Raw genomic sequence first — 18,770 nt, 5'->3', positions numbered from 1 at the left:
ATGCACTTTGTTGCCATCTAGTGTTCATTTTTATATTTGTTTATGAGGTTATTTATGGTTGTAATTCATTATGTCATTCATCCTGTAACTCCTCCTCCTCTGTGAGCTCACAACCTGTGTCTTTCAGTCTTTTCCTGTTTGTCAGACACTCATCACAGATCTGGAGAGGATTTTCCTTTGACCTCTATCATCATTTATCAAGGTAGATTCAATAAATGACCTAAGTTCCATTGCATCCTCCTCACACCAATTCTACATGAAACTAGTGTCACTAGGGAAGGGGTCAATAACCTCCGGCACTGAGAGTTCCTAGAACAGCAGAGCAAGTGTGCATGCTGGGAGTTGTAGTTTTACAACAGCTGGAGTGCCAAAGGTTGCTGACCCCTGCACTAGGGGAATGAGTATAGCGAGTTCACTATCTTCCGTTACTTGTACAAGAGATTGCCACTTACACTCATCAGAGATTTCTCTCACGATGTGTGACCTTCAAGCAACAACTAGCGTGAGTGGTCATGTTCAGTACTTTCTGGCATCACCATCACTACTAGGATATTAACAAAGAATGCTGTGGGATCACCAGAGAATTGGTGCTGGAGTGGCATATGTTTAATAGACGAGTGATCATTTACTTCTGCCATTTTTTACTAGCGGATAGCCACTTTCTATAGGTCCCCCTGCATGTACATTAACTGATCTGAGGGTCTCCTTGCTCAGACCCCATATACAGGTAGTACTACTTAAGGAAACACCATTGGGTCTTGGTAGCAGCTTCCCTACCTCTTGGTGTTAGTGTTGTGGTAGTTTTCACAACATTTACCAAATCCTGTCCTATGAAATCCCATATTTGGATGTTGGGCTAAGCTAGTTGTTTCCCCTCATAATTCACCAAAACCAAGTAGCTGCAGTGTGTCATGCCCCTTCAGCCCCCTTTAGACCTGTTCTGCTGGGGGTCCTCATTGTCACCATTCATTCACCATCCTCAAGATAGATTGGCGAGGATCCCACAAGTCACACCCCCACTGATCAGCTGTTTCAGATTAGCTTTGGCACCGGGACTACACAGCTCCATAATTAGTGCAGTGGACTATGCTGGTAACTGTACTACTACTCCCACTGAAGTCAAAGAAGGCAGCGCTGCAGTTACAAACTCTGTCCACTGCACAATAGATGGAGCTGTGTAATTGAAATAGAAGGGGTGTTAGGTATCAGACACACTCTGAACTGATACTGCTATCCTATCTTGAATGTATGCAGTGGTCATGTTTGAGGATGGCCCTCAATGCTACGCTAGGTCCCCCGGACACCATTGAGGAGTCACCACATGTTGCTTCTCTCTGGAGATGATGGTAAGGCATAGTGCACCCAAATGGAAAATAAGTCCAGAGTGTCAAGGTTTGCAGTAAACCAGTGTGCTTCTTAACTGGAGGAACTCAAGTGCAAATCAATATAGCCAGTGCACTGAGCTGGCTTTTCCAGTTTCAGCAGGAGCTGGAGGTTCTGTGCTGAGGAAAGCCTTGAGATCACTTTCTTAGAAGGATGGTAACCTGGCCAAAGAACTGGTGGCCCAGGGTCAGTGGGTCAGTCATCCGGCTGGCTCATTGGTTAAAGAGTTGGTGATCCAGGGTCCGTGGCAGAGTATCCCCGTCTCAGCATCTTCTTCTTCTGGTCACTCATGCAGTTTGGCAAAGTTTGTCCTACTAAACACTGGTCTCTGTCTGCAGACTGCTTTACTTTTATACAGTTTCTAACTGATCTATAACCTTCTAGTGTGAGGGATGATGCTGGAGACACTCAACCTAACAGAAACAATGTTGTAGTTCAAGGTTGCCATAGGCTTGTATTGGGTGTCAATACGAGTCATTGAGAATGACTAAGCAGTCTGACAGAGCAAAGCCACAAGGTCTAAAGTTCACTGCGTTTGGCTTTTCCTTCCAAAACTCTGCATAGTTCCTTATGACAGCAGTGGACTATTGGCAGCTTCTCAGTGCACAGGCTGGAAATTCCCAAAGTCTCTTGTGTGCATTAACCCTTTCCACAATTTAGTGCAAATACAGTGCAATAGCGGTGCAGTTAAATAAGATATATCATATAAAATGCAGTAGAACAGTAGAAGTGCAAACAGCGGCTTAAATCACAGTTCTAGTTAACCCTTCAAAGTGCACTAAACTGTGGCGTTAACGGTTTTTGCATAGCAGCTATAAGGGCAAATGTCCACAAACGTCAAGATTGCAAAGTACTTTTGCTCCAAGGCACTACACATAGACCATCAGTATTAATATCCTGGACAGTGACTATTATTATAAGGTGATGAATATGAAACATTTTTAATTGAAAAGTTCTGGTCAGTGTTGGTGAACCCCCTCCCCTTCCCTTTTGCTTTGTATTTCTCCCTCTCTTCCTGTTTTCTGTATGACCTTGCTCTGATTATGCTTTATAATCTATTACCATGCACAATTTTCTTTGCATGTCTTTTGAAAAGTTTATTACCCACTAATATAGCTAAATGATGATGTTCTCCTACCTATAGTCACCTCCTAGGAGATCATCAATCTTCTGCCTTGTTTTATGCACAGTTTGAAAAACAAATCATATTTTGCTTCATTAAAGTCAAACGCATACACAAATACTTAAGATAAATGTTTGATACTAAAAAACCTCTAGCGCTTGCAAATATACAGTATAAAGTGTTAGTGGTAGGAATTGTGCTGCAGTCATATACATCACTATTCATACAGTTGTAAACATATATAACTACTATAACACTGCACCTATGATCAACAATGTAACTACTGTAACACTGCTCCTATGTACAAGAATATAACTACTATAATACTGCTCCTATGTACAAGAATATAACTACTATAATACTACTCCTATGTACAAGAATATAACTACTATAATACTGCTCCTATGTACAGGAATAGAACTGCTATAATACTGCCTCCTATGTACAAGAATATAACTACTATAATACTGCTTCCTATGTACAAGAATATAACTACTATAATACTGCTCCTATGTAAAAGAATATAACTACTATAATACTGCTCCTATGTACAGGAATATAACTACTATAATACTGCTCCTATGTACAAGAATATAACTACTATAATACTGCTCCTATGTAGAAGAATATAACTACTATAATACTGCTCCTATGTACAAGAATATAACTACTATAATACTGCTCCTATGTAGAAGAATATAACTACTATAATACTGCCTCCTATGTAGAAGAATATAACTACTATAATACTGCTCCTATGTACAGGAATATAACTACTATAATACTGCTCCTATGTACAAGAATATAACTACTATAATACTGCTCCTATGTACAAGAATATAACTACTATAATACTGCTCCTATGTACAAGAATATAACTACTATAATGCTGCTCCTATGTACAAGAATATAACTACTATAATACTGCTCCTATGTACAAGAATATAACTACTATAATACTGCTCCTATGTACAAGAATATAACTACTATAATACTGCTCCTATGTAGAAGAATATAACTACTATAATACTGCTCCTATGTACAAGAATATAACTACTATAATAGTGCCTCCTATGTACAAGAATATAACTACTATAATACTGCTCCTATGTACAAGAATATAACTACTATAATACTGCTCCTATGTACAAGAATATAACTACTATAATGCTGCTCCTATGTACAAGAATATAACTACTATAATGCTGCTCCTATGTACAAGAATATAACTACTATAATGCTGCTCCTATGTACAAGAATATAACTACTATAATACTGCTCCTATGTACAAGAATAGAACTACTATAATACTGCTCCTATGTACAAGAATATAACTACTATAATACTGCTCCTATGTACAAGAATATAACTACTATAATACTGCTCCTATGTACAAGAATATAACTACTATAATACTGCTCCTATGTACAAGAATATAACTACTATAATACTGCCTCCTATGTAGAAGAATATAACTACTATAATACTGCTCCTATGTACAGGAATATAACTACTATAATACTGCTCCTATGTACAAGAATATAACTACTATAATACTGCTCCTATGTACAAGAATATAACTACTATAATACTGCTCCTATGTACAAGAATATGATTGATTCTCCTTTTTGAATTTCTGCAAAGCAGCTGGATTTCCCAGTAGATACTTTGTAGAACTTCTTCGGCTCCACATTATAGTCTGCGGTCCATTTGTTTTTGCTTTCGTTGCTCTTTCAGTTATTGTCACCCTCCTCCCATCATTGTTCGAGTCTAAGTTTAAATATAAAACAAATAAATCTAATAAATGAATGAAATTAAGAGGCTTTCACAGCTGTACAGTCCAAATACAATTTGCCCAAGCATATGTTTTCTGGTAATTGTGCTAACGCTGGAGTTTTTTTTCTCGAAAGAATGCGGGGATGTCAGCACAGTCCCTGCTTCACATACACTATTGTCTATCAAAAGCAATAGACATCCTGCTTGTCAGCTATAACATCTCATGGCCATTACCAAGGGATGGGACTATTTATTTTTTTTACAGTTTTTTTCCAATATAAATTGGATACTACCAATTTTACAGGGAGCTGGCCGATAGGAGTTTACTGCAGGTGCCCAGTTAAACAGATGGGTATCTAAGGGGTTAATTTTGTTTATCTAAATAGTCTGCCAAAGTGCCAGTCAGGGATTATATAATAGCTTGCCATTCATGTCCTCCCCTTATAGTTCCCTGAACCAATCATGAAATCTCCAGAGGGTCATGTGACATGCCTCTTTTTAGGTTGTTTTCCTTGAAACCTGGTTATTTATTTTTTTAATTTTAGTCCTCCAACTGGCACCCAGTGGGTTAATCTAGTGGACCCACTAGTTCAGCTTAGATCGCCCCCTTTTAAACAGACTGGGGCTCAACCATCAGATTTTTGTTGTATTGACCTCTGGATAGGTCGTCAGTATCTGATCGGTGGGGGATCTGACACCCGGGACCCCCGCCGATCAGCTGTTTGATAAGGCACCAGAGCTCCTGTAGGCACCGCGGCCTTCTACCTGCTCACCAAGCACAGCGCCGTACATTGTATAGTGGCTATGCTTGGTATTGCAGCTCAGCACCATTCACTTTCATGAGGCTGAGCTGCGCCTAGGCCATGTGACTGACTGAACGTGAGGTCACATGGCCTGGCAAAGCTGTAAGAAGGTCATGGCACTACAACGAGTCCCTTGTTAAACAGCTGATCGGCGGGAGTCTTGGGTGTTGGATCCCCACCAATCAGTATAAAAGTTTTGGAAAACCCCTATAATTTTGTTTATTCTATGCTGGGTGGTTTTCGAGATGATTTTTTTTTTTTTCCCCTGGACAACCCCTTTAACGGTAATGCTCCCTGGGAAATATACCTATACGTGGCACAACTGAGCCACTTATTTCTTCTATGGAGCTATTTTATATAGTCTGGAAACTTTATTCTGGGTTAAAGTGTTATTTTGTAACAATTTGGACAATACCGATTGAGCAGCGGTCATCTATGGAGACATTTTCTTGCAGCGCCACCACAGGGAAAATGAAGCATTACACATTTATCATTGAAATCGATGAGCTGTGGAAGCAGTAGGGTGAGAACTAAGAGGTACAAGCTGTTCATAGATGAAGGTGTATGGTAACATGAACTAACCCAGCAGGAGGGTTCCATTTTGGTTTTTACCATGTTGTCCTTCCCACCTCCTCCCATCCTTCTCTCTATGAGGACAGAAATAGACAATAGCTGATGAAAGTGACATAGGACATGACTAATGAGCTACCTGCTGGTAGATGGCAGTGAAGTATTGAATCTTATACACCCAGAAGATTTTCTAGACATTGATGAAATATTTTCGCAGGAGTTCTGACCTCTTCCATCAACCTTTTCTGCCCAACGTCAGCCAAGATGTATCCTGAAATACTTCATCGATGACCTTTGTACACCAGAGATACTATATACATGTGTAGTAGAATGCCTGTAGACTATATCATTATATCTCATGAGTAGTAATGTAGGAATTTCTCTTGTGATGGTGGTGATGTCACTCAGGTGTGGGTACAGAGGCTCGGGCACTGCGTCTTGAGGTGGGATATGGTTTGATTATGTCTCTGTGAATCAGAACGTGGCTGCTTTTTACCATCAAGCTAGTGCAGAGTCAGTGCCAGGCTAACTTGGGCAGATATCAAGATCCTATTAGGCTTTTTGAGCCCATGGCGACTTGGGTAGACAGTCTTTTTTTCCTTGAGCAATGGCTTAGGTGGACAAAACATACTAAGTGTCTCTCTTTGCATCTTTTTTTAATGGAAAGCTTGGTTCTTAAAATTAGTGGTGGACTCCACGTCCAGAAGTAGACTCATATTTTTTGGGCCTCCTTTGCTAAAGGGTAGAACCAAGCAACATTTTTATACTGCCCCTACTATGTTGCATATGTTATGGCCTTAGACGTAACATAGGTTTTCTACCAACAATTCCCTGAATTCCTTCGCTATGAAAATCCACGCTCAGCTTGGCCATCTTTGTTCAGTAGAGCAAGAAAAGCTACTTCAGAGTGTCCTTTTTGCTGATCATCTCCTAGCAGAACCAGAAATTAGGTATGCAATATGCCCAAACCCCCTTGTGCCAACATCTACTCTTAATGCTGAATCACAACGCCTCCATACCAGGGGTACGATAGTAGCTGGGGTACTATGGGTCAATGGCGCCTCTATACCAGGGGTACGATAGTAGCTGAGGTACCATGGGTCAATGGCGCCTCCATACCAGGGGTACAATAGTAGCTGCGGTACTATGGGTCAATGGCGCCTCCATACCAGTGGTACGATAGAAGCTGGGGTACCATGGGTCAATGGCACCTCCATACCAGGGGTACGATAGTAGCTGGGGTACCATGGGTCAATGGCACCTCCATACCAGGGGTACGATAGTAGCTGGGGTACTATGGGTCAATGGCGCAGGGAGATTCCGTTCTCTTGTTGACTTGACCCTTTTGTAAACAGGATTTGCCATGTTTAAAATAACTTTTAATAACTTGTTCTTGAAGACAATCCTCTCATATCCAGAGGACCATAATTACATTTTTCATTCCCCAAGATGACCCCAAAACATTTCTTTAGACGTGGGAAGAAAAATCCATCATGCCTTAATGAGACAACTTGCTTAGCTTTGTATTTCATATATAAACTACATTGCCCGAAGCAATTAGGAGGATTATAATAAAACAAAAGCAAAGATTACATGTGCAGCGTGTCGGTTGGAGGGCTTACTACTGCCTGATAACATCTCTGGATCACTAACCTTAACTGTAAATGCTGAACGCCATGCCGGGTAACATTTGCTGATGGTTTAGAGACCTGTCCATTTCCTACTTGTTCACTGTCCATGTCCTAGGTGTTCAATGATTACTGTTCAGCAAGTCAAGGTTTCTGGCTAAGAGGAGGCGTAGTTAGGTGGAACATGTTTGCTCCTGTCTTTATGTAAATCTCAGACTTCAATTGAAGTGCAGACTTTTGTTTAAAATTCTCTTCTACAACCAACCAGACCTCTTTCTCCCAATCCCCAACTCGCCAGTTGAGAGATTACAATTAGTAACATGTGCTTTGTAAAGTATGACAGCTCCACTCTTTGGTTCTACAGTTAGGTGCAAGTCCTAAGGTTTCCCATGCTCACGACCCCAAAGGGAATGCAGTGTATAAAAAGCACACATACTTTCAAGCTATTATGGTTTCAACATTTTATTAAAGTTTCATTGACATTAACACCAATGTTTCAAGCCAGTAGGGCCCACACAGAAACTTTGGTCCCAATCCATACCCACCTTAGTGGAGGCCCTTGTTGGATTAAAATGTTGCCTTGATAACACATTAGCACTGTAATTTTCTCTTTCTACGCATCTGCTCTTCTACTTTATATATTGTGTTTGTATGTGAGGATCTCCACATCTTCACACACTATTCAAAGTCTCCAATCAGATTATTTTTATCATTTTTGTATTATTATAATTCTTGGTGTAAATCCAGAATCTTGTTTTAATTTTAGGTCATCAGTGAGTTTGAAGCTGCTCCAGACTCCTTCTTTTATCGAATACCAAACCTGAGCCGAAACAGACAATACAGTGTTTGGGTGGTGGCAGTGACTGCGGCTGGCAGGGGCAACAGCAGCGACATCATCACTGTCGAACCAACTGCTAAAGGTAATCTTTTTATGTTTCATGTTCTTCGTTCAGTCATTACTCCAGAGCACAAACCAGAAAATTTGGGTTTTGACAAAGTGTAGGGGTGGGACATTAGAAGAAGAGCTTACTGGTTGGATGAACCATTGTTCTTCTCACAATGTTCATACTAAAGATGGGTATCTGATAGTAGTTGCCTTCAGAATTTAAGCAACCCTATATCCAGTTAGTTAAAAAAAGAAAAAAAATTATAACATTTTTTTCCATGTTGGGGACACTTTTTAAGCAGGCCATACACAGGTTGAAAAATCAGCCAACTTCGGTGGGACTGACTGACCATTTATTGTGTATATGGGCCTCCTGACTCATCTCAGATGGCAGATGTTGGGTGAGAGAAGGATCATGCATAATTTCAACTTGTCAAATCTGATTTATAACGCAGCCAACCATATTTATGGGGCAGTTGGGATATTTAGTCGACAGCTACCTTATATGTATGGTCATCTTCAGCAATGCAAGTTATGGCCGCCTGATAACCCCTCCAATTCTCCATCAAGTTATGTTACTGTGACTGGACGTGTTTTTGGAGTTTCTTGATTACATTTACTTTACTTTTACTGTACTCCATGCCTTTCTGCAGCGAACTGTCTGCCAGAGTTTCTCCTCAATTTCTGAGTTTAATAGTAAAAAACAATGGCTGCTCACCAGTGGAAAACATCACTTAATGTTTCTTCTCGGCATGAGTCCTATAGGCTTTCTCGTCTGCCAAGCCGGTAATGTGCCGCAAACAAAATTTTTATTTTTACATTAAAATAGTTTTGCTTGATCGCCTTAATATAGAGTGTGGACTTCCCAGGTCGTCTTCTTCCCTCTACGATTTGGCCTCCTTCCTACTCTCGCCTCTTAGCTTTGGATTTCTTCACTTACCATACTCTAGTGATCTCCCCGGGGAACTAAAACATCATTACAATATTTGCCTCAAATGTGGATCCAAGAAAAAAAAAATCTATTCATGGCCATGAAAGAAAGGGAATTATTCTTTTTTAATATCCTGTCTGTGTTGCATCCAGCACTACCAGTACCTGGAGGCTTTGAGCGTTCGGAGAACTTAATTTGTCTGTTTTGTTTGACTCCCCGCGTTTCGACGTCTCCGCTATAGCTTCTCTAAGCTTGCGTTAGCTGCAGTAATGGATGTCTGTGGCAGGATTCACTGCAGGGAGGTTCTCAGCAGCATCAAAAGCTCATTATCACACTCATTATTTTCACTGCAAACTAAAGGAGAGCTGACAAGCACCAAATGAAAGCTGAACATTCTTTCCGAGCCCCGTGCGAGGACATGTTATGCTTTCAAACATCGACCGTCAACTTGTTTCATAATAATTCGATAAGAAATATGTAATTAAGGAGGCCGCCGAGATGTTGTCACAATCTGTTGAAGGATTTAAGGAACCTTGTGTTAAGGGGAAAAAAAAACCTAACTTGAAAACTTGAAAGTCATCGCTGGCTCAAGACTAAAGTCTGGCTCACAGGATATTAAAGGGGCTCTCCCAGAGTTTAAAAATTCATAAAAAGCCTAGAAATACTTATTATATACACAAATAAAGATAAAGCAATAGGTTTATCTGTATTCTGTAATTTCTAAGTGCTTCCCACTCCTCCAGTGGTCATCGTTGATTGTGCTCAGGCACTTCCTGCTTGGTGGTGTCTCAAAGGTTCTCCCTGTAGTCCTTCTCTGCACCCTTCCACTACACCAGCTAGAATTTTCCATCCCTGGCCAGTACATCTTCCTCCCATGTGCAGCGCTGTCTTCAATGGTGTATGGGTCATGTTTCATGTATGTGGGTGGTCTGAAATTGGATTTTAACGCATGCACAGTCTTTAGTTTTTTCGTGCATGCGCTGTTGTCTAACAGGGTTGCTGGCGGGCCATATATGTAAAGTCAACAATGACGACATGTACCATGTGAGAGTACTTGAGAAGCCAAAGATTACCATTTCAACAAAGGGCACCTTAACCAAGAGCTGAAACGGAAGCAGTTGACTGGGTCACATGATGGGGATCACGGCAACATTAGGACATTTTTGTAAAATTAGAGATTTGATGTTTTTTGCACTGAAACACAAATTAGAAATGAAAAGCTAGTATAAAAAAGCCCCTTTAGCTCTTTATTATAACATATTACACACATTATGAAGTTCTTGGACCTTCACAAACTCTGCTTGAAGATCGTCAATGGAAGGTCATTGCCCAGCAGTACCCATTTGTATGGACTCAAGGTAACAAATTAGTCAATGTCTCTTCACCCATACAGTGTCTTATGCATCAGTTCTGTAGGACAACCCCTACCGGAACAATGTTGACCATCCATAACAGACTTCCGAATTCTAAAAGGGGTCCTCATATACCTCTGATGGGACCGCATTAGTATTTTTAGTTAAGCCAGCATCCCATTGGTTGATTCAACAATGTAGATTTCAGGGTAACCCTCAAAAGGATGGTTGTTCGGAATTCTTTTTGCTAGTGTAAATTAAGAAGTTTCTCCCTTTCCTCTTTCTAGGATCCTTAATTATCTTCTCCCCTTAAGCCAATATTCTTCCAATCCCTTTTCAGCTCCCCAAAATACACATTCTAATATTTTTTAGCACCTTGTCTTTCTGTAGCCCACCAACTCCAAATCCATTCATTTCCATCCTTACACTATTGCCACCCCCCACTTTACACAGAGGAGGATAAAAAATACAGCCAAGAATAGGAAAAATTGCTATTAGATGTGTGTTTTGTAGCTCTGTAATGTAATTTTCAATTACAGGGGTCAGTAAACTGATACATTGGAATTGTTTAGGTTTGACCCCCTAAAGTTAAACTAAAATGTGTCCCTACATAAAGATGTTTAGGATTGCAAAAGTATTGGTGCCCTTGTTTAGGGATATTAAAAATGCCTCCAGATTGTTATATTCAGGTAGCTCCTTGAAAGATTGATGACTGCACAGGGCAAAAAGGCAAATTTGAACAGTCCCTTCAGCATGGGATCTATCAACATTGGGCTGACTGATCCACCCCTAACAGTTTTTATAAGACATTATAATGAACCTTAATTTCTTATTTCTAGATGACTGTAGTACTACTTCGGAGCAAGTACTTACATTCCTTTGTAAGGCTTCTTTCACGCCTGTGGCCGGGTGTTCCAGTCAGAAGATCCAGTAGACAATACCGGGAATCGGCTGGACAAAAAACGCTGCACACAGCGGTTTTTGTTCCACTAAGTCTTGGCAAATTTTTCCCGGGTAGCAGCTGGATCTCTGCCAGACCCCATTATAGTCAATGCAGCCCGCTGGGAAGGTGGTAGTGTAGTGTATCTATCTATATATGTATCCCCATTGTTGATATATAGTTGCATAGTTAATGTGGTTGAAAAAAGAGAAACGTCCATCGAGTTCAACCAAGGGATAGATGGGGACACAAATCCCAGAAAGAAGTGAGATTTCTGCACGTTTTCATAAGCATTTATGTTTTTTACTTTTAAGAATTCGTCTAAACCCTTTTTGAAACTGTCCACTGTTCCTGCTGTGACCACGTCCTGAGGAAGTCTATTCCATAGATTCACAGTTCTTACAGTAAAGAAGCTTTGACGCTTCTGGAGACTGAACTTTTTCTTCTCCAGTCGGAGGCAGTGCCCCCTTGTCTTTTGAGCACATTTTACATTGGAAAAGCTTTTCGCCGTATTTTTTGTATGGCCCATTTATATATTTGTATAGGTTAATCATGTCCCTTCTTAGACGTCTCTTCTCAAGACTAAATAAATTCAATTCTTTTGATCTGTCTTCATAACTAAGACCCTCCGTGCCCCTTATCAGTTTAGTCTCTCTCCTCTGTACTATTTCCAGCTGCAGTGCATCCTTTCTATGGACTGGTGCCCAGAACTGGACTGCGTATTCCAGATGAGGCCGCACCAGAGCTTTGTAAAGTGGTAATATCACATCCCTGCCCCGCGAGTACATGGCTCGTTTAATGCATGACAATATCCTGGTGGTCTTAGAAGCAGCTGATTGACATTGTGTGCGGTTATTTAATCTACCATCCACAAGGACACCCAAATCCTTCTCTACAAGTGACTCTCCCAGTGCTACATCCCCTAGGACATATGAAGCACAGAGATTATTACTACCAAGATGCAGAACTTTACATTTATCCACATTGAACCTCATTTGCCAAGTCGATGCCCAATCACTCAGAGTGTTCAAGTCAGCTTGTAGTTTGTGGACATCTTCCATAGACTGTACAGTTCTACACAGCTTAGTGTCAACTGCAAAAATAGAAATGGTGCTATTAATCCCGTCCTCAATATCATTAATAAATAAATTAAATAATAGACGGCCCAGCACTGAACCTTGGGGTCACCACTTATAACCTGGGACCATTCTGAATAGAAATCATTGACCACAACTCTCTGGACACGGTCCTTCAGCCAGTTTTTAATCCAATTACAAACTATACTTTCCAAGCCTATAGACCTTACTTTACTTATTAAGCATCTATGAGGGACAGTATCAAAAGCCCTTGCAAAATCCAGAAACACTACATCCACAGCCGCCCCTCTGTCCAGGCTACTAGTGACCTCACTACATCCACAGCCGCCCCTCTGTCCAGGCTACTAGTGACCTCACTACATCCACAGCCACCCCTCTGTCCAGGCTACTAGTGACCTCACTACATCCACAGCCGCCCCTCTGTCCAGGCTACTAGTGACCTCACTACATCCACAGCCGCCCCTCTGTCCAGGCTACTAGTGACCTCACTACATCCACAGCCGCCCCTCTGTCCAGGCTACTAGTGACCTCACTACATCCACAGCCGCCCCTCTGTCCAGGCTTCTACTCGCCTCACTACATCCACAGCCGCCCCTCTGTCCAGGCCACTATTCACCTCCTCATAAAAACAAATCAGGTTAGTCTGACAACTTCTGTCCTTGGTAAACCCATGCTGGTTATCACTTATACTATTATTTATAGTCACATACTCCTGTATATAGTCCATTAAGATTCCTTCAAACATTTTTCCCACAACAGGAGTTAAACTAACTGGTCTATAATTACCGGTGGAGGACCTTGATCCTTTTTTGAATATGGGCACCGCGTTTGCCTTGCGCCAATATACATACATACATATATATTTGCCTTGAATGACCAGTGGGGATATACTGTATGTTTGCATTAGATATATATGTATATCCCCTGTGTATGTATATATATATATATATATATATATATATATAATTGTCCCAGTATATATAGATGTATATGTATATGTCCCCTGTATATGGGCCCAGTATATATGTGTATGTATAGATATGTATATATGCCCCTGTAATTTATATGCATGTCTATACACACTTAAGTGTTGTCCATATATGCCCCCCAATCTGCAATCTGTATGCAAATGGATACCATTTGTAGACGGATCCGGATCCGTCTCACAATAGCATTGCAATACCGGATCCATTCCTCCATTTGTGTCCGTATATCCGGATCCAGCATTAATGCATCTCAATAGAAAATAATGCGGGATCCGGCATTCCGGCAAGTGTGCCAGAATTTTGGACGGAGAAAATACTGCAGCATGCTGAGGTATTTTCTCTGTCCAAAAACTTAGTGACTGAACTGAAGACATCCTGATGCATCCTGAACGGATTGCTCTCCATTCAGAATGCATTAGGATAAAACTGATCAGTTTTCTTCCGGTATTGAGCCCCTAGGACGGAACTCAATGCCGGAAAAGTTTAACGCAAGTGTGAAAGTACCCTAAGGCCCATTTTTGTTCTTCAGAGGGGATCCTGAGTGGTGCACCTCACTTTATGATGTCCTAATGGGGAATATGAAAAGTTTTGTCCTCACGCAACAGCCACTTTAATGCTCTGTGGTCAAATTTTTGTTGAACATTTTTATTAGATAGATACGTTCTCATTCATGTCCTAAATAAGTCATGAAAATTTGAGGGTGCCATAACTGTAAGTCATTGACATGTTTATTATCATTTGATATTTTATTCTCTTGGCAAGTATTCTCAGTTTCTTCTTCACAGCTCCCATGTGCCTCCGCATCATACAAAGAAGCTTGAAAAAACAAAACGTAGTTGCAAGTTGTATTTTTTCCAGGACCTTAAATGGTCCATTTATACCTACCCACAGTTAGTTAATTTAGAACAGGGGTGGCCAACCCGTGGCTCTTGAGCCGCATGGGGCTCTTAGCTTCTTCAAGTGCGGCTCTAGCTGTGGAGCCGGGAAGCAGTTAGGCCGGCTCACTCTCCACCCCAGGCTCAGATCTCTTTTTCCTGATCGGGCACTGTTGCTACTTTGCAGCTTTAGCTCACTCTCCATTACGTCCTGATGCACACAGTGTGAGAACGTAGTACGTGGAGACACGCATTACGACCTGACGTTGTGCTAATCAGGTCACAGTGGAGAGCGTGTCAGACTTTCAGAGAAGCAGGTGCCTAAGCAGGAGCCCAGTGCCTGATCAGGAGATGGTAGAGATTTTTTTTCAAATTATAGAACTGAGCATGGGGGTCTGATCTAAGCATGGGAGGTTCTTATCTGAGCAATGGGGGGGGGGTGTCCTGATCTGGGCAATGGGGGTCTGATCTGAGCATGGGGGAGTCCTGATCTGAGCATGGGGGAGTCCTGATCTGAGCATGGGGGAGTCCTGATCTGAGCATGGGGGAGTCCTGATCTGAGCATGGGAGAGTCCTGATCTGAGCATGGGGGAGTCCTGATCTGAGCATGGGGGAGTCCTGATCTGAGCATGGGGGAGTCCTGATCTGAGCATGGGGGAGTCCTGATCTGAGCATGGGGGAGTCCTGATCTGAGCAGGGGGGAGTCCTGATCTGAGCAGGGGGGAGTCCTGATCTGAGCAGGGGGGAGTCCTGATCTGAGCAGGGGGGAGTCCTGATCTGAGCATGGGGGAGTCCTGATCTGAGCAATGGGGGTCTGATCTGAGCATGGGGGTCTGATCTGAGCATGGGGGGGCTCTGAGCATGGGGGTTCAGATTTGAGCACGGTGGGTCTTGTTTGAGCATGGGGTGGTCAGGTCTGAGCATAGGGGGTCAGATCTGAGCATTGGGGGTCTGACACTGGGAGTCTGATTTGTGTTGTCTGATCCGAGCATTGGGGGTCTGATTTGGAGGTCTGATGAGGTTTGGGGATCTTATTTTAGGTTAGATGAGGATTGGGGATCTGATTTAGGAGTCTGATCTGAGGTCTGATGGAAAATACATTATAATTTTTTTCTCTGCTGATGAAAAATAAGAAAAACTATTTTTTTAAATTATTTTTCTTTTTTAAAACCTAGGTGCATCTTGTGTAAATGTATAGCTTGTGGCTCCTGGTAGTCATACGTTGTTTTTGTTTTTTTTGTGGCTCTTTGTGTCTGTAAGGTTGGCCACCCCCGATTTAGAAGAATTAGTTCTCGAAAGCCATTAGATCAATAAACACCTGATTCAGACACTTCCTTTCATGGCTTACGATCCAGTTGAAGAAGATAGCCGCAGTTTAATATCTAACTTTAGCTCCCCCAGAAGAGGGAGATGGGTTGCAAGGGGAGTGAGAAACCAGATGGACACCCCCACCTTACACATCTTTAGGAGGACACCAGTCTCTTAAAAATCTTGTGATGAGCAATGTGCAAAATAGACTCAACTGGCACAAAAATATGTTCTGTGCTCAGCCACCCAGCCTAATGGCTGGGGAGTATAAAACTTCCTTGTATGTAGTCAGACATCTGGGCTGTACAAAAGAGGAGTGTGAGTTCTACAGAATGAAAGTGGTGGATGTGCAAGTGGAGCGGGAGCCTCCCCCCAGGGCCCTTTAAGCGTACTAGTACTTGTTTCGTGACGACAGTTGCAATGAAGCAACAAGGGCATAGGGCCCCTTTTAGTGATACTGTGGATAGTACCCAAGTGTAGGAATGCCAGTGGTGTAGGGTGGCCTAAATGTCCCTTAATGTTGGTGCATGTGTCATGGTGCTCCTACCTGGATATGCTGGACCCCAGGCATTGACCCCGAAGCAGTAAAAGGGGGATTGTCGATGAAGGGGATGATGAAATAAATTGAGTCCAGACCTTGTGATGAAAATCAATAACGGCTTTACTTTGCATAATCATTTCTCCAACAGTTTCAGACTTTGTCTTGGTTCCCAGCAGGCTTTAGCATTAACTCTGGCAGGCAAACAAACTCTACTCTGCTACATCTGGTGCTCTCTGGCTCTTCTGTATTGACAGGCTGACTGAATAACTTTGCTTTAGCTGTCTGCTGCAACTTCTCTCTGTAGCCTGACTCTAGATTTGTCCAGGGAAAACTCCTCCTGGCTTCAGAGGCTCCAAGCTGTGGCCTCCACATCCAGCAGAGCTGAAGGTGCTCTAGCTGGCTTGGGCAAGGCACGTCCAGCATGGACATGCATCTGCTGCACACCCTCCCTTGGCAGAGGGTAAACTAGAACTGACTCTAACTAGAACTCCACCCTCCAACAACATTTACCAACATTAGAAATGCACAGTGTTTGGACCTGAAATAAATGCATAAGATGACACTAAATTAGCCCATAGGAGACAGTAGCGGGGTGCAGAAGTGGTAATGCCACTCTGGGGCGTTACACAAGGACTAATCAAGTGGGTTTACCATCCCCAAGTGGTTATTAGGTCACCATTTCAGTCGCACTTTTAGCTTTTGAACTACCTTACCAAATGGCATTGATCAGGATGCCCATGGTCACTTAAAGGTAGCTTTTAGGCCAACCTGTGGACACCTGGGTCTATACCTCCTTGTGTATAGCAAGCCAAATATAGTCTTACAAGGTGGTCAGAGCAAGAGCCACTGATACTTTCCAGATCTCTGGCTCATAAACAGAGGTCCTTAGCAAGGACATATGTCCTGCCAGGGCATAGGGTAAGTGCTGGTCCCTGGCCATATGTGTGTACCTACAAGTTTGATGTTTCTCTGAGCTTGCAGGCCACACTCCATCCATTGCAATGCAGGCATAGACTACCAAAGTGCCACTGGGGCAATTAAGGTCTAATTAATTAGATGTGCTACGAGCAGAGTTATCTGTCTGAATATGATGAATTGCTGACCCTACAGGAACAAGGCTAGAGAGGCCCTAATGTTCTCACGCTTTAATTCCAAGCTGAGTTTCCCTAGTAATGGAAGCCTCTTCACCTTCGGGACGTTGAAAGGACGTGTGCAGGAGCCACATGTGACGGCATGCTTAATAATTCATGCTCCTGTTTTAATTTAAAAAATTATATATTTTTTGACATTTTGCCAAAGATCTGGTGACCCCCTTCCCCTCCCATACAGTATATAGCATTGCCTGAGAATACGATTACCAGCATCTGGTTTACTTTCTGTTGCCTTCAAGGACGTCCTTGTGCAGAGAATCACCGTCTGGATAATAAAAAGCCTGAGATGAATAGCTTCATAAAATGCCGGAGATTTTTCAAGTAGAAGTTTAAACCATTATTGGCCATTAGTGCTTTTTCATTTGTTTTCTGTATGTTTTTTTCATTGTTTTTCTTGTTTTTATTTTTCTTGCGCTGAAATTTCCGTGTACACATGGATAGACTAAATATAACTGGGCTTAATGCTGGTTTTCGACTTCTTATCCAGAATGCTTAAGACTAAAGTTCCCCGTGGACTACAAACAATTTGAGGTGTCCATATGCATTAGATAAAAGCCCTAACTAAGGGACAGTGGTTGGCAGGAAATATTATCTCAATGAGTATATCCAATGTCTGAGACGTCGGCTATTTTTTTTGTGTTATTAGAATCCTTAGTCTATGACCTATTAACAGATCTGTGAAAAGTATCATCTCATAACTAACGGGAAGTAAAAGAGAAAGAAACTGCAGCTGCATCTCCCTCCTCTCCCTTCCTCCTTGCCTACCATTTACTATATGGCAGCAGACATACAGTAGTTCTTGGTTAGTGAGGATGTGTCAGACTATTTGCTGAGAGAGGGAAACGGTACCACAGGCTGTAGGAAGATGACAAAAATAAAACTTTCCCCATAGCACCATGTACCCTCCAGCTTGTCCACTGTAGATACCAGGAGGGGAGCTATAGCATATTCCGGAACTAGCTGTGAATCTCCACCCTACTAGACGTGGTCATAGGTCAGTTGAGTTACTCTCTTGAGAGTTCCTTAAGGACTATCCTCTTGTTCTTCTTATATGAATACATAGGCTCTGCTTTCTATAAACTATTGAAGCTCATAAAATGACAGCAGCATTAACGTCATGTTTTCTTCAACAGCTCCTGCCCGAATTTTAACCTTCAGTGGCACTGTTACCACACCATGGATGAGAGATATTGTCCTGCCCTGCAAAGCAGTTGGCGACCCTTCCCCTACAATCAAATGGATGAAGGAAAGGTAACCAGCAACCAAATGTGCAAAAGCCTGATTTCACCCCACCCCCCAAAAAATGGTAGAAGAATGTTATATATTCCTTAGATTTTTTTTTTTTTTTTTACATTAATATTTAAAATGTTGGGGACTTTGTCTCTTCAGAGATATATTACGCCACCACAGTAGGATTTCC

General features: G+C 41.9%; 1 protein-coding gene across 1 annotated transcript in view; it reads left to right on the top strand.

Moving 5' to 3' along the window:
* Positions 1–18,770, top strand: part of LOC122932841 (Down syndrome cell adhesion molecule homolog) — a 406,234-nt gene that overhangs the window by 270,738 nt on the left and 116,726 nt on the right. Inside the window, 2 exon segments of the mRNA XM_044287480.1 lie at positions 8,050–8,203; positions 18,484–18,601. Of these exon segments, the coding sequence (XP_044143415.1) occupies positions 8,050–8,203; positions 18,484–18,601 (272 nt within the window).

This window comes from Bufo gargarizans, chromosome 3 (genome assembly GCF_014858855.1).
Source record: "Bufo gargarizans isolate SCDJY-AF-19 chromosome 3, ASM1485885v1, whole genome shotgun sequence".
In the NCBI taxonomy this organism is placed as follows: Eukaryota; Metazoa; Chordata; class Amphibia; order Anura; family Bufonidae; genus Bufo; species Bufo gargarizans.
This window is presented reverse-complemented; position numbering and strand designations above follow the sequence as displayed.